This window comes from Microplitis demolitor, chromosome 2, assembly GCF_026212275.2.
Source record: "Microplitis demolitor isolate Queensland-Clemson2020A chromosome 2, iyMicDemo2.1a, whole genome shotgun sequence".
Taxonomy (NCBI): Eukaryota; Metazoa; Arthropoda; class Insecta; order Hymenoptera; family Braconidae; genus Microplitis; species Microplitis demolitor.
This window is the reverse complement of record NC_068546.1, coordinates 16,899,094-16,913,103: the sequence shown is the minus strand read 5'-3', so window position 1 is coordinate 16,913,103 and position 14,010 is coordinate 16,899,094. Positions and strand designations below refer to the sequence as shown.

General features: G+C 28.4%; 2 protein-coding genes across 2 annotated transcripts; one reads left to right on the top strand and one right to left on the bottom strand.

Moving 5' to 3' along the window:
• Positions 1–242: 242 nt before the first annotated feature.
• Positions 243–3,878, bottom strand: LOC128667358 (uncharacterized). The gene is made up of 5 exons (XM_053737026.1): positions 3,677–3,878; positions 2,383–2,504; positions 2,106–2,278; positions 795–1,446; positions 243–722 (listed from the first exon to the last, which is right to left on the bottom strand). The coding sequence occupies exons 1-5, from the start codon at positions 3,876–3,878 to the stop codon at positions 318–320; spliced, it is 1,554 nt and encodes a 517-aa protein (XP_053593001.1). The 3' UTR covers positions 243–317.
• Positions 3,879–10,299: 6,421 nt separating this feature from the next.
• Positions 10,300–12,835, top strand: LOC128669021 (uncharacterized). The gene is made up of 4 exons (XM_053743138.1): positions 10,300–11,782; positions 11,879–12,176; positions 12,261–12,673; positions 12,747–12,835. Exons 1-4 carry the CDS (start codon positions 10,649–10,651, stop codon positions 12,798–12,800), a joined length of 1,899 nt encoding a protein of 632 aa, XP_053599113.1. The 5' UTR covers positions 10,300–10,648; the 3' UTR covers positions 12,801–12,835.
• The last annotated feature ends 1,175 nt before the right edge of the window (positions 12,836–14,010 follow it).

The window sequence follows — 14,010 nt, the reverse complement described above, 5'->3', positions numbered from 1 at the left end:
GAGGAAGAACAGCGTCTTAAAGAATATTCTAAATTATTCATAAGCTATTGAACCTTTTAATTATAACATTTAACGAATTATTTATGTCACAAATAAGGTAGCGTAACGTTCACAAGATAAAAATGAAGATTTTTTGAGTTTTTATAAACTATTGTTAAGATAAAATAAAACAAAAAATTTCATTATTTTATCTAAGAAGTAATTAGCTATGCTGAAGATTGGTTACCTGATATTTAAAAAAAAATTATAGTCTCTTAAAAAATATTTGACAAGACAACAATTTCCCAAATTAAAGAAACTATTCCTTTCTTAATGAATCAATCTTCATTCACATCTGAATTATCTTCCGGTTCTAGAACTTCATTCGATGCTAAGTTTCGTAACACTTTTTGCAGTTTACTGACGCTTTGATAATTAATTTCCGAATTTTCGTTAGACTCTCTTTTTTTACTCTGAATGATGAAGATTTCCTTTTCTATAAATGACCAAACTTGAGCACTTGAAGTTGTGTACTGAGTATTAAGAGCAAAAGAAGCTTTCAAACAAAAATCAACTGCACTAGTAACACTATCACACTTGATTTTTTCATCATTTATGATTGTATAAGCCGCTACAATGTTCTCCAAAGGTCCCACAGCGATAACAAAAGGCTGACGTGTAATTTTATACTTGACACACAAAGTTTCTTGGGTTTTGATTGCATTATCTAATTGATCAATGGTCTGTAAAAGAACAAAAATTAATAACTGTAACAAGACCAAAAAAAAAAAAAAAAAAAAAATATCACTACGTACATTAATCCAAGTTATAAATCCATTAGCTTGTTCAGCATTAGATGGTCTCCACGCTTTTTTTACACCTACTTTCATTGATACTGGCTTCAATAAATAAGGCAACACTTGCCAAGCTAAAACTTCACGTGGTACTTGGTCAGTAGTAATAAAAAAATTCGTACACACTTTTTTAGATTTTGCGATTTGCAAAATTTGTTTGTGCAGTATCGGCCACCTATTCAATAATGCTTTAGGATCGGCAATGTCTAATAACTTAAAATCTAACTCTAACAATTCTTTCGCGAATGGTGTTCTGAGTTGCATATAATTTTCAAAGTAAAGGAAAATAGTATCAATGTTATCTCTTCGATACTCGTGAGTTTTTTCCCACAGATATAAAATTGTCTTTTTATCATCTAAAGACACGTTGGCTAATTGACGAATAAATACTTGACTGGATTCCACCAACTTCTGTTTTTTTTCTGATGCTTCTTTTACTTTTAATTTTTTAAATGTTGACCTATACTTGCTGGCAGTGTTAGTGATTCGGTTATATAATTTACCAGAAGGAGCTTTACGTTTATGGCCAAGTTGGTACCAATCTGTTACATTTTCATCAGGCCAAATAGCTTGAATTTCTTTTCTCCAGATTAAATATTGTTCTTTTGTTCCACTGCAATAAAAATAAAATATTTAAAATATCTAGAAATGCAAATTGCTAGCAGTTATTGTTTTTCAAAATTAATTAAAGAAGTTAAGGAAAGAGGCTGATGAATAAAAACTAATTATTTTAATAGCTTTTCGAGCTAAAAAGAAGTTCAATTTGATAAACTGAAAAAAAACAATACTGTTTTCAAGTTTCTGCGTGTTTGAATCCTCCCGAGTGTATATTTGTTCCATCATAGTAAAAATATACTCCAAGCAAGAAACATTTTCTTGATTTAAGAATTTTTATACTTATTTTAAGAAAATATTCTTGGTTGGAGTACATTATTACTAAGATTAAACAAATAATTTTCTCGGGAGGATTAAAACACGCAGATACTTGAAAACAGTATTTTTTTTTCAGTGTACGACTCTCCAAGAATACAAAAAGTTGAAAGTAATCATTGAGGATCCCTAGACAGCATTCAAGTTGAAATGACTGTTTTACGACGTCTTCTTGAAGGTGTCATTTTTAAGAACTCATAATTAATATTTCTTAAAGACTCCATAAATAAGACAGCAGTCTTGTGACTCATCAAGACGTCATTTTGCTATCTGGGTTCCCGAATTTTTAGGAAATCGACGATTTTCTTAGTGGAAAGTTGAAGAAGGTTTTGTACTACTTACTATATTCCTTTATTCTGAGATATTATATGATCCCCAATAATCTTCGCTAACTCGTCAGCATTCTCGGTTAAATGTGACTGATCAAGAATGCATTTTCCTTGGACTGATGACTTTAAAAGACTTTTCAATTGATTTCCAGGCACATATGCAATTTCTACTGGTGCCCTTGGTTCCTATAAAAACAATGTAAATTTAATTTTTATTTCTTCTATCAGCTAAAATAAAGTGTAAGCCTTTAGTAAAAACATTAATGATATTTGTCATAACAGATACGTACAAGCTCTTTTAATAACTGCTTCCTATTAAGTATAAATCGATGACGATCTCCATAAAGAGGAATGAGTTCTTTAATGTGATCATCTGGCATTTGTAGTAATACATCTTTGGTTATTTTTTCTCCTAGTGAAGGTGAATTTGGAAATTTGAAGGATATTTATTACTATCAATAATAATAATAATAATAATAATAATACAAATAATTTATTTGTATTATAAAAGTATTACAAATAAATCTTAAACTCTTGGAAATCAACCCTATACAATATTTAAAACTTGATGAGTAATAAATAGGTGTAATATTATTTATTTTCAAAGACTAATCTGCAAAAGAATTTTTTTTTTTATTTAATATGAAAAAGAACAAAAAATAAGTTCTGTAAAGAATCTATTTTCGAACCAAATTAGTTAAAGAACTGAACGCTGAAGAGCTATATCGATATACTCGAGTAAATTATATTTTTTTTATCAATATATGTTTATTGTTTTCCTACTACTATTAGCATTTTTCTATGATATATAAATAATAAAGTAATCTTTAATAATTTAACAATGTGTACGATTATTGGTAATGTCACAGTTCATAACATAAATGGCACGTGGCCCAATTGGGACGATAGCCAAAAGAAAAAACATAAATTAAAAAAATGAATTAGTATGTCAATAATGGGATTCTTATTAATAATAGAGGCTAATACTTTGCGTTAAAAAAAATACTATTTCTGATTTCATTAAGAACAACTAATAAGTAAGGTAAAAGCCCCTATACCCGCCCAGTACCATTAGTCGTTCACTTAAACTGTTTAAAGCGTTTTTTTCTAATTTTTATAAAAAAAATCTTAACTAAAAAAATTATTATTGATAAAAAATTATTTGTGAGTCTAAATATGTTAAAACATAATGCATCAAATAATTTTATAATAAATTATAATAAATCGGACTGACTATTTCTTATAAAATATATTTTTAAAATTTAATAAGTTTTATACTATGAAAAAATAAAGTGTTGATTGAATAATGGTACGTGACAACTTTCAGTGAGCAACTACGGGTAAACTCAAGGATCTTATTTCAAAAATTTACAGACATCAATTATCAACATTATTCTTCAAGCTAAAATTTTATTCTAATACTAAACACTACAAAAAATAACTATAAAAAAATATGATTATTCATTTTATTTGTTAATTTATATTAAGTGATTTTATCTCACTCCAATGAAAAGTGAGCTGGTATAGGGGCTTTTACCTTATGACCTTATTTTACTAACTTAAATATCAACACCTGGCACTTACGTTCGAAAATATCAACATATTCTTGAAGATTCCATTGAATCAATGTGTTTCTGAGGAAATAAGCCTCATGAGTATCATTTTCGACATAAGATGCAGTTGATGACAATTGATTGGAAGTTGATGCTGCATCAGCAGTTGAAGACGAAGTAGATAGATTTTGGTTGGCCACGTTTAATAAATTTCTCCGTTCAGGATCTGCCATTTTACAGTAAATCCTGTGGAAAAAGTCCATAAAAATTTTATAAAATGTAAACTAATGCATACATAAGACCTCTATTGGATCTCACAGATTTAAGATCTTAAGGGGATCTTATACATACATTTGTCACTATTTTGTAAATTTCAATAAACTTTTTTCACAGAGAAGAATTACAAGATTACGAACTGCAGATCATTTGATATTCTTCAAAAGTGCCAGTAGTAACTTAGCTGTAATTCCAGCTTTTTACTTGTGTCCGCTGAGGAAGTCATTTTTCCCATGAAATTGACATTTACTGACTTGCGGAACGTAAACCAATGAAAGTACACTGGAAACTTTAATAGGATTTCATAGGAAATTATATTCCCTTCAAAAAAAGTCCTATGAGTCAAGTCGCTAAAGTCCATAGTTTCCAAGTTATAGTGACATTAATAATTTTAAAAATTAAATATCAATTGTCATTTTTTTTTTTTTTTTATTATATTTTCCAAATTATTGAAATGACTATAGCTCGGAAACTATGGGCTCTGATGACTTGACTCATAAAACTTTTTTTGAGGGGAATGAAATTTCCTATAAAATTCTCGTTAACATTTTTAGTGTGCATTAATTGGTTAACTTTTTGCAAGCCAGTAAAGGTCAACTTCAAAGGAAAAATAACTTCCGCAACGGACACAAGTGAAACAGCTGAAATGACAGCCAAGTTACTACGGTCACTTTTGAAAAACACCAAATGCCTTACAATTTGAGACCAAAACCGCGTCGATATCATAAAACGCAGCTGAGTATTAGAGAGTTAAAAAAAAATTCATTTAATTTACGTGTATTTTAAATGGGAAATCTTTGAAATCAAATGAAAAGTACTGGATTAGAATTAAAAGCTCAAAATTGGCAGAAATTTTTGTTTTAGCATAAAAAACAATATTTTGCTTGATGAGCAGCAAAAAATATACTTTCGCCGAATACGAAACACCCTATTATATAAATATTTATATGTTCATTAAAATTTATAAAACTTATAATACCTTTGTCATAAATACCTTAAAACATTCTAGCTCTACAAAGTCAAGTGACTTTTGTATTAATTAATAGTAAATTTTGATAATAAATTCGAAACAAGTAAAATTTCAAAACATAAGAACTTTGAAACGTTATTCACGGACTAACTGGGCTGAATGTCGACCGGCGTCTAGCCTACTACTGAAACAAACCGAAGTTATAAACCAGGAGCGTATCATGTGATGGCACGACGGTAATATTTCTATGACATTAAAAATCCAGAGAAAAATTCTTTACGCAAATTTTTATCGATTTTAAATATGTTTGGTAGTTGTTTCGAGAAATATTTTTTTATATTTTTATTAATTTTGAATTTAATAAGCATAATATGATTTAATAATTTAATAATAAATTGAATGGTGTAAGTAATTCTATAGTTTTTTTTTCTGACATAATGTACACAGTTTATAATAAAATATTATTTAGAATATTTTTTAAGTCGTCGTTGCGTCAAAAATTACCACAGGAACGTTCTCGGCACTTGTGAATCTTAGCCTGTCACCAAAGACTCGGATCGAGTATGCACGCGTGACTGATACTCGTGATCGTAAGCGGCGAAGTTACAAAATTAACAAATTTTTAACGTTGAACAAAATATTATTTAAAAATTATACTATTTCAATGCGCAAAATATTCAATTTTTCAAATACGATCTGTGATACTTGTAAAAATAGGCAAGAAATCACAATGACAACAATAGTGTCGCAATCGTAAAAGCAGCAAAAGCAGTTCCTCTTAACAAACCGGATGTTAACAGTACCAGCGACACTACTGTGATGCGATGCGAGCGGGAATTTTAAGTAACATGGCGTCGCGACGTTAATACCTTTTACGTTCTTTTAAGTTATTTTTTTCTATCAATTTAATTTTATACATCTATTTAATTCAAGAAAAAATAATATAATCATATAGAAAATAAAAGCGAGTTAATAAAAAATGTTTTCCAGTATTATTCTGTTATGATAAATTGTGAATTTTTGAAACAAAATTTAACCCTTTTTCAATTAAAATTTTAGTAATTGTAAACCAACAACATTGCGCGAAACAATCAAATTTCTATACAAAAATTAATAAATCACCAATTATTTATTCTCAATATCACAATTGCAGCTTTCGTAAAGAAAAAATTTATTTCATTAAATGCGTTTAATATCGAGAATTTTCTTAAAAACAAAAGAAAAACTGCGTCTTTCCGCGACACTACTAATATGTCAGCAAAGAAAGCGCAAGCGACCTTACACCAATGAAATTAGCGGGCTTTGTATTTGTGTAGACTAAATTTATTCCGTTATTATTAATTATTTTGGTTCCCACTGACAAACGAAGATTCAAACGCAATTTTAAAATTGCGTGTATCGAATAAGATAATAAAGAACGGATTTATATAACTATATAAATATATATATATATACATACATGTGTATGAATATGAATGTTGATCAAAATTTATAAAAATTAAAATACCTTTGTCATAAATACCTCAAAATATTGTAGTTCTACAAAATCAAGTGACTTTTGTATCAATTAATAGTAAATTTTGATAATAAATCCAACACAAGTAAAATTTTAAAACATAAGAACTTTGAAACGTTATTCACGGACTAACCAAGCTAAATGTCGACCGGCGTCTGGTTTACTACTGAAACAAACCGAAGTTATAAACCAGGAGCGTATCATGTGATGGCACGACGATAATATTTCTTCGACATTAAAAAGCGAGAGAAAAATTCTTAACACAAATTTTTAACGATTTTACATATGTTTGGTAGTTTTTTCGAGAAATATTTTTTTCATATTTTTATTAATTTTGAATTTAATTAGCATAATATTATTTAAGAATTTAATAATAAATTAAATGGCGTAAGTAAATGTATAGTTTTTTTTTTCTGATATTATGTACACAGTTTAGAATAAAATCTTATTTGGAATATTTTTTAAGTCGTCGTTGCGTCAAAAATTACTATAGGAACGTTCTCGGCACTTGTGTATCTTAGCCTGTCACCAAAGACTCGGATCGAGTATGCACGCGTGACTGATACTCGTGATCGTAAGCGGCGAAGTTACAAAATTAACAAATTTTTAACGTTGAACAAAATATTATTTAAAAATTATACTATTTCAATGCGCAAAATATTCAATTTTTCAAATACGATCTGTGATACTTGTAAAAATAGGCAAGATATCACAATGACAACAATAGTGTCGCAATCGTAAAATCAGCAAAAGCAGTTCCTCTCAACAAACCGGATGTTAACAGTACCAGCGACACTACTGTGATGCGATGCGAGCGGGAATTTTAAGTAACATGGCGTCGCGACGTTAATACCTTTTAAGTTCTTTTAAGTTATTTTTTTCTATCAATTTAATTTTATACATCTATTTAATTCAAGAAAAAATAATATAATCATATAGGAAATAAAAGCGAGTTAATAAAAAATGTTTTCCAGTATTATTCTGTTATGATAAATTGTGAATTTTTGAAACAAAATTTAACCCTTTTTCAATTAAAATTTTAGTAATTGTAAACCAACAACATTGCGCGAAACGATCAAATTTCTATACAAAAATTAATAAATCACCAATTATTTATTCTCAATATCACAATCGCAGCTTTCGTAAAGAAAAAATTTATTTCATTAAATGCGTTTAATATCGAGAATTTTCTTAAAAACAAAAGAAGAACTGCGTCTTTCCGCGACACTACTAATATGTCAGCAAAGAAAGCGCAAGCGACCTTACACCAATGAAATTAGCGGGCTTTGTATTTGTGTAGACTAAATTTATTCCGTTATTATTAATTATTTTGGTTCCCACTGACAAACGATGATTCAAACGCAATTTTAAAATTGCGTGTATCGAATAAGATAATAAAGAACGGATTTATATAACTATATAAATATATATATATATACATACATGTGTATGAATATGAATGTTGATCAAAATTTATAAAAATTAAAATACCTTTGTCATAAATACCTCAAAATATTGTAGTTCTACAAAATCAAGTGACTTTTGTATCAATTAATAGTAAATTTTGATAATAAATTCAACACAAGTAAAATTTTGAAACATAAGAACTTTGAAACGTTATTCACGGACTTACTGGGCTGAATGTCGACCGGCGTCTAGCCTACTACTGAAACAAACCGAAGTTATAAACCAGGAGCGTATCATGTGATGGCACGACGATAATATTTCTTCGACATTAAAAAGCGAGAGAAAAATTCTTAACACAAATTTTTAACGATTTTACATATGTTTGGTAGTTTTTTCGAGAAATATTTTTTTCATATTTTTATTAATTTTGAATTTAATTAGCATAATATTATTTAAGAATTTAATAATAAATTAAATGGCGTAAGTAAATGTATAGTTTTTTTTTCTGACATTATGTACACAGTTTAGAATAAAATCTTATTTGGAATATTTTTTAAGTCGTCGTTGCGTCAAAAATTACTATAGGAACGTTCTCGGCACTTGTGTATCTTAGCCTGTCACCAAAGACTCGGATCGAGTATGCACGCGTGACTGATACTCGTGATCGTAAGCGGCGAAGTTACAAAATTAACAAATTTTTAACGTTGAACAAAATATTATTTAAAAATTATACTATTTCAATGCGCAAAATATTCAATTTTTCAAATACGATCTGTGATACTTGTAAAAATAGGCAAGATATCACAATGACAACAATAGTGTCGCAATCGTAAAATCAGCAAAAGCAGTTCCTCTCAACAAACCGGATGTTAACAGTACCAGCGACACTACTGTGATGCGATGCGAGCGGGAATTTTAAGTAACATGGCGTCGCGACGTTAATACCTTTTACGTTCTTTTAAGTAATTTTTTTTTATCAATATAATTTTATACATCTATTTAATTAAAAAAAAAAAAAAAATGTTTTTCATCATTGATTGAGTACAAAACTATCCTTAAAATAGGAGTCCACTCTATTTCACTACTTCAAATCTCCACGACAAAGACAGTACTATTTTATCATAAAGAATTGTGAATTTTTGAACCAAAGTTTAACCCTTTTTTAAATTCCAATTTTAGTAATTTTAAACCAACAACATTGCGCGAAACGATCAAATTTCTATACAAAAATTAATGAATCACCAATTATTTATTCTCAATATCACAATTGCAGCTTTCGTAAAGAAAAAATTTATTTCATTAAATGCGTTTAATATTGAGAATTTTCTTAAAAACAAAAGAAAAACTGCGTCTTTCCGCGACACTACTAATATGTCAGCAAAGAAAGCGCAAGCGACCTTACACCAATGAAATTAGCGGGCTTTGTATTTGTGTAGACTAAATTTATTCCGTTATTATTAATTATTTTGGTTCCCACTGACAAACGATGATTCAAACGCAATTTTAAAATTGCGTGTATCGAATAAATAATAAAGAACGGATTTATATAACTATATAAATATATATATATACATACATATGTATGAATATGAATGTTGATCAAAATTTATAAAAATTAAAATACCTTTGTCATAAATACCTCAAAATATTGTAGTTCTACAAAATCAAGTGACTTTTGTATCAATTAATAGTAAATTTTGATAATAAATTCAACACAAGTAAAATTTTGAAACATAAGAACTTTGAAACGTTATTCACGGACTTACTGGGCTGAATGTCGACCGGCGTCTAGCCTACTACTGAAACAAACCGAAGTTATAAACCAGGAGCGTATCATGTGATGGCACGACGATAATATTTCTTCGACATTAAAAAGCGAGAGAAAAATTCTTAACACAAATTTTTAACGATTTTACATATGTTTGGTAGTTTTTTCGAGAAATATTTTTTTCATATTTTTATTAATTTTGAATTTAATTAGCATAATATTATTTAAGAATTTAATAATAAATTAAATGGCGTAAGTAAATGTATAGTTTTTTTTTCTGACATTATGTACACAGTTTAGAATAAAATCTTATTTGGAATATTTTTTAAGTCGTCGTTGCGTCAAAAATTACTATAGGAACGTTCTCGGCACTTGTGTATCTTAGCCTGTCACCAAAGACTCTGATCGAGTATGCACCCTGGACTGATTCCTAATTAGTTTATTTATTATCGAGAAAATGTTATTTGTTGACTATAAATATGAGCGTAAGTTATGATACTGAAGTTAGACGACGTCTAATAATTTTAGTATTTTTTCAAAAACTATAAATTAAAAAAAAAAAAAAACATTTTCAATAATTGCACTTATAGTTCTTTTAATTTTCTACATGTGTGTTTTTTTTTTTTTAATGAAATGGTTGAAAAAAAATTTCAAAATTTTTTAATTGTCTGCTAACTTCAGGATCATGTGTAAGTTATCAATAAAACTTGACTGATCTATATTATATCGAAATGTAGATAATTGGAAAGAGTTTTTCTTTATATCAATTTATTTTTATTATAAGTATTTAATAAAATTACGTACCTTATTGTAGATTAATGATTAAGTTTTAATATTGGCACTTTGCATTCACTCTAACTATTGAAATTGCGCGCGTTAGATTTTACAGATTCACAGCGTTTCCAGAGTTACCAATGCGTTCACGCATGCGTCACTTTTTGGCTGATCTCACGGTAGAGAATAATAGTTATAGTAGCTTGTGCTTTCGTTTTGTAAGGAGGTTATCTACAAATGTAATTTAAGATTCTTAATTTTTCTTATTAAAAAGTAATATAAACATTTTATTATGGAACTCTGTCCAGAAGATATGGACTTAAACGTCATATTAGACAATTATATTCGTCGTGATCAGGAAAAATCAATTGTCAAGGATAAGTTATCTGCAATGAAATTAAAAATATCAAATGTTTTACCTGCTTGTTACCGAAGACCACTTGGTGAAAAACGGTATTTCCTACCGATTGAAAAACCAAATCTTCGAGAGTATCCGAAACTCAAAAATGATAAAGGCGAGTTTATTTTAAATTTAATTTTGACTCCTTTACCGCTGAATGTGACTCAAGCGGAGATTGAGTACTTACTCCGTAATACTAGAGTATCTTATGAATCAGTGAGAGTTATTAAACGTCATAAAAGAGCTATGGCGTTTGTAAAAGTAAAAAATTTACGTGCTTCTCTTCGATTTCAACTTAACGGAAGAGAATGTGTATACATATTAAGAAATTCGTTTATTGCCCGAGTTATACCAGCGCATATACAAACAGAGTCTTCAACTTTGACTCCAGTCATCGGTCGACTAAATGATGAAGATAAGTTCAGCACGATACCTGAACCAGCCTTTAGTAAAATTGTAAACTATCTGGAATTTAAAGATCAAGTATCTCTTATGCTAACCTCAAAATTTTTGACCGATAAAATTTGGAAAGTCAAAAAAAATTTAGAAGTTATCGCTAACAATCATAAAAATACGCAATGTATTCCATTTTATGTATTGCAGTACTATTTATCCCCGTTCAACGCAGGTTTAATGTATTATTTTGAGAAAATATTATTGTCTGATCCAATCCAGTGTCAACAATTGAACATGGATTTGTCGCCATTGATAATTCCAAAATATAAAAATTGTAGCACGTTAACAGAACTTGATTTATCAGCGGTTAAAATCTCATCAATGGCAATCGAAGATTTAAAAAATTTCTCTAATTTAACTTCACTGAAAATTGGAGCTACTACTGGGTCTTGCGATTATCAAATAAAAAGCTTATTTAAATATACGTCAACGAAAAATACACTTATCACATTTGGTGTTTATAACAATATATATTTTTGTGGATCATCACTTGCAAGCAGTACAGCATTGAATATAAAAAATTTATTCTTGGTTTATTGCCTGAAACTTCATCTCAGAGAAATACAGAAGGTATATAAATTAAAAAAATATTTACATATTAAAATGAGTTCTGTTAGTCTCAGAAATTGAATAAATTCAAACCAACCTTACATTTTTTGCTTATAGTTTATCACCAGTTGTAAAACATTAGATGTCCTACGCATTGAGAGATGCTCACATGTCGATAACACCCATTGTTTTTCTCAGTTGTTTCAAAATTTGGAAAATTCCGAATTAAAAAGAATTGAACTAATAAATAGCTCAACTCATGTTCACCACTATTTTGGTTTTCAATTCCCATATTGGGAAAATCCTGCTATAAATTTAAAACATTTATCTATCACCGGTTTTGACAGGATCGATCCAGGTGTTATTGATGTAATAATAAAAAACTGTCCTATTCTAGAGGAATTGAATATAATTGGTTTGTACTAATATGTATAATAGTAGTGTTTTAAGTTGCAAAATTATTCACGACAATGAATTAAAATTTATCTTTACATTTTAGATTTCGATTTACAAAAATATTCTATCGAATTTTCATTAGCGAATAACTTGAAAAGCATAAGCTTGGTAAATGTAATTAACATCAATAAAGACTTTTGGAAAACCAAAATGCCAGCTGTGGAATTAGCTTGCTTCAGATTAAAACACATATCATGCAATGACATATCGTTATTTATTAAAGAAAATGCAGATAGTCTGGTTGAGATCAATGTGCTTGAAAACTCTCTATATAATCTTGCAATGTTAAGTGACATGGAAGCACAAGAAAATTTATATACATGGAAAAATCCAGTAAAAGTAATTGTAGCTAATAAATTTATATATAAATTGCAAAAATCAAGGTCATACTTATATAAAAATATTTTCCCTGTGAACCCGTTGGTAAAATTCGTAAATAAATCGTCATTATATCAGGTAAAATATATTTGACTCAAAATTAAGTAATATGTGCATTGAAATGTAATAAATTTCATTTATATTTTTGTAGGAATTGAAATTATCACCAAAAACACTCATCGAGTATAAGCGATTTTATCCTTAGCGTCTGTTAAAGTAAACTCTTCATTCCAATAAATCTTTACTCGTAGGTTATGATATAATGAAAACTTATTTTATTTATATTTTTTTAATTATAATAAAATTTATTATGTAATGATTTTATTTCTTTTTCTTGTAAGAAATTCATTTTTTTTTTGTTCAGGGAAATTAGAATAAGTCTACATAAATATTTAAACAGGAAATAATATCTGTTGTTAGTGGCTTGTAAATTATTCAAAAAGTAAAAAAAACATTTTTTTTGGATTGTCCTTTTTTTTTTACATAACTCATAAACCACTTGACTGATTTGTCTAATATGATCGAAGTACCTAATGGTTGATAATACCACAAGAACTAAATTCACGTACAAACGAAGTTCGCCAATAATTAGCGAAGATTACTGAACGATTACCGTCCGATGCAGAGTAAAAATTATAGAAATTGAAAGTGAATTTCATTGGAATAACGAATTAATTTTCACCAACACTCATTGACGTTCGTGGAATAAACATATCATCGAATAAGACATTTCTTAAAGTATTTTTAAGATTTCTGGATGAATGAATTTTTTTAAAGGATGTAATAGATACTTTGATATTCAAAAAAAAGTAATTGGAAAATAAGTTTGAAAAAATTTTTGTCGTTCAATTATTATTCGATATTTCAAAAACGAATGAGCCGATTGAGATCTGCGACACGGCATTTAAAAGGGTTGATTGAGACTTAGATCTGATTAGTTTTTGGATTTGGTCGTTTTAATCATTTTAAAGATATTTCAAAAATAAAAATTAAAAAAAAATTTTACTTTTTCGTTTTTTTAAAAAAACTTTTAAATGGTCCATTCAATTGATTTTTAATTTCTGTTCCGAACGGTGCACACCGCTTTAAAACTTATCTGAGATTCTAAAATAAAGCAGTCAATTTTCAAATTCTTTTATCCTATAAAATTGGATCAAATCTTCTAGAACGCTCAATAGAAATTGATATTTGTTAAATAAATATCGATTTTTAAGTATCTTGGAGTCCTAAAATAAAACCGATAAAAAAAAATTAAATAAAAACTTATGGTGTTTGTATTTTCAACTCTTAAAGTCACGAAAATGAGCCATGATTTAAAGTTTTGAGTCCGAGGGGCTTAATGTGGAGATCGTCATATTTTATAGTTCAAAGAGCTTAAGACAGAAACGTATTATTTACTGAGTTCGTAGAGCTCA

Bases quoted from the DNA above. Each gene is read 5' to 3' on its own strand.
- LOC128667358 (XM_053737026.1), bottom strand. From the start codon at position 3,878: ATGGCAGATCCTGAACGGAGAAATTTATTAAACGTGGCCAACCAAAAT. The intron at 2,279-2,382 runs GTACGTATCTGT...TTGTTTTTATAG, and splicing joins AGCAGTTATTAAAAGAGCTT to GAACCAAGGGCACCAGTAGA. The intron at 1,447-2,105 runs GTAAGTAGTACA...TTTTTATTGCAG, and splicing joins TCTCAGAATAAAGGAATATA to TGGAACAAAAGAACAATATT.
- LOC128669021 (XM_053743138.1), top strand. From the start codon at position 10,649: ATGGAACTCTGTCCAGAAGATATGGACTTAAACGTCATATTAGACAAT. The intron at 11,783-11,878 runs GTATATAAATTA...TTTTGCTTATAG, and splicing joins ATCTCAGAGAAATACAGAAG to TTTATCACCAGTTGTAAAAC. The intron at 12,177-12,260 runs GTTTGTACTAAT...TTTACATTTTAG, and splicing joins AGAGGAATTGAATATAATTG to ATTTCGATTTACAAAAATAT.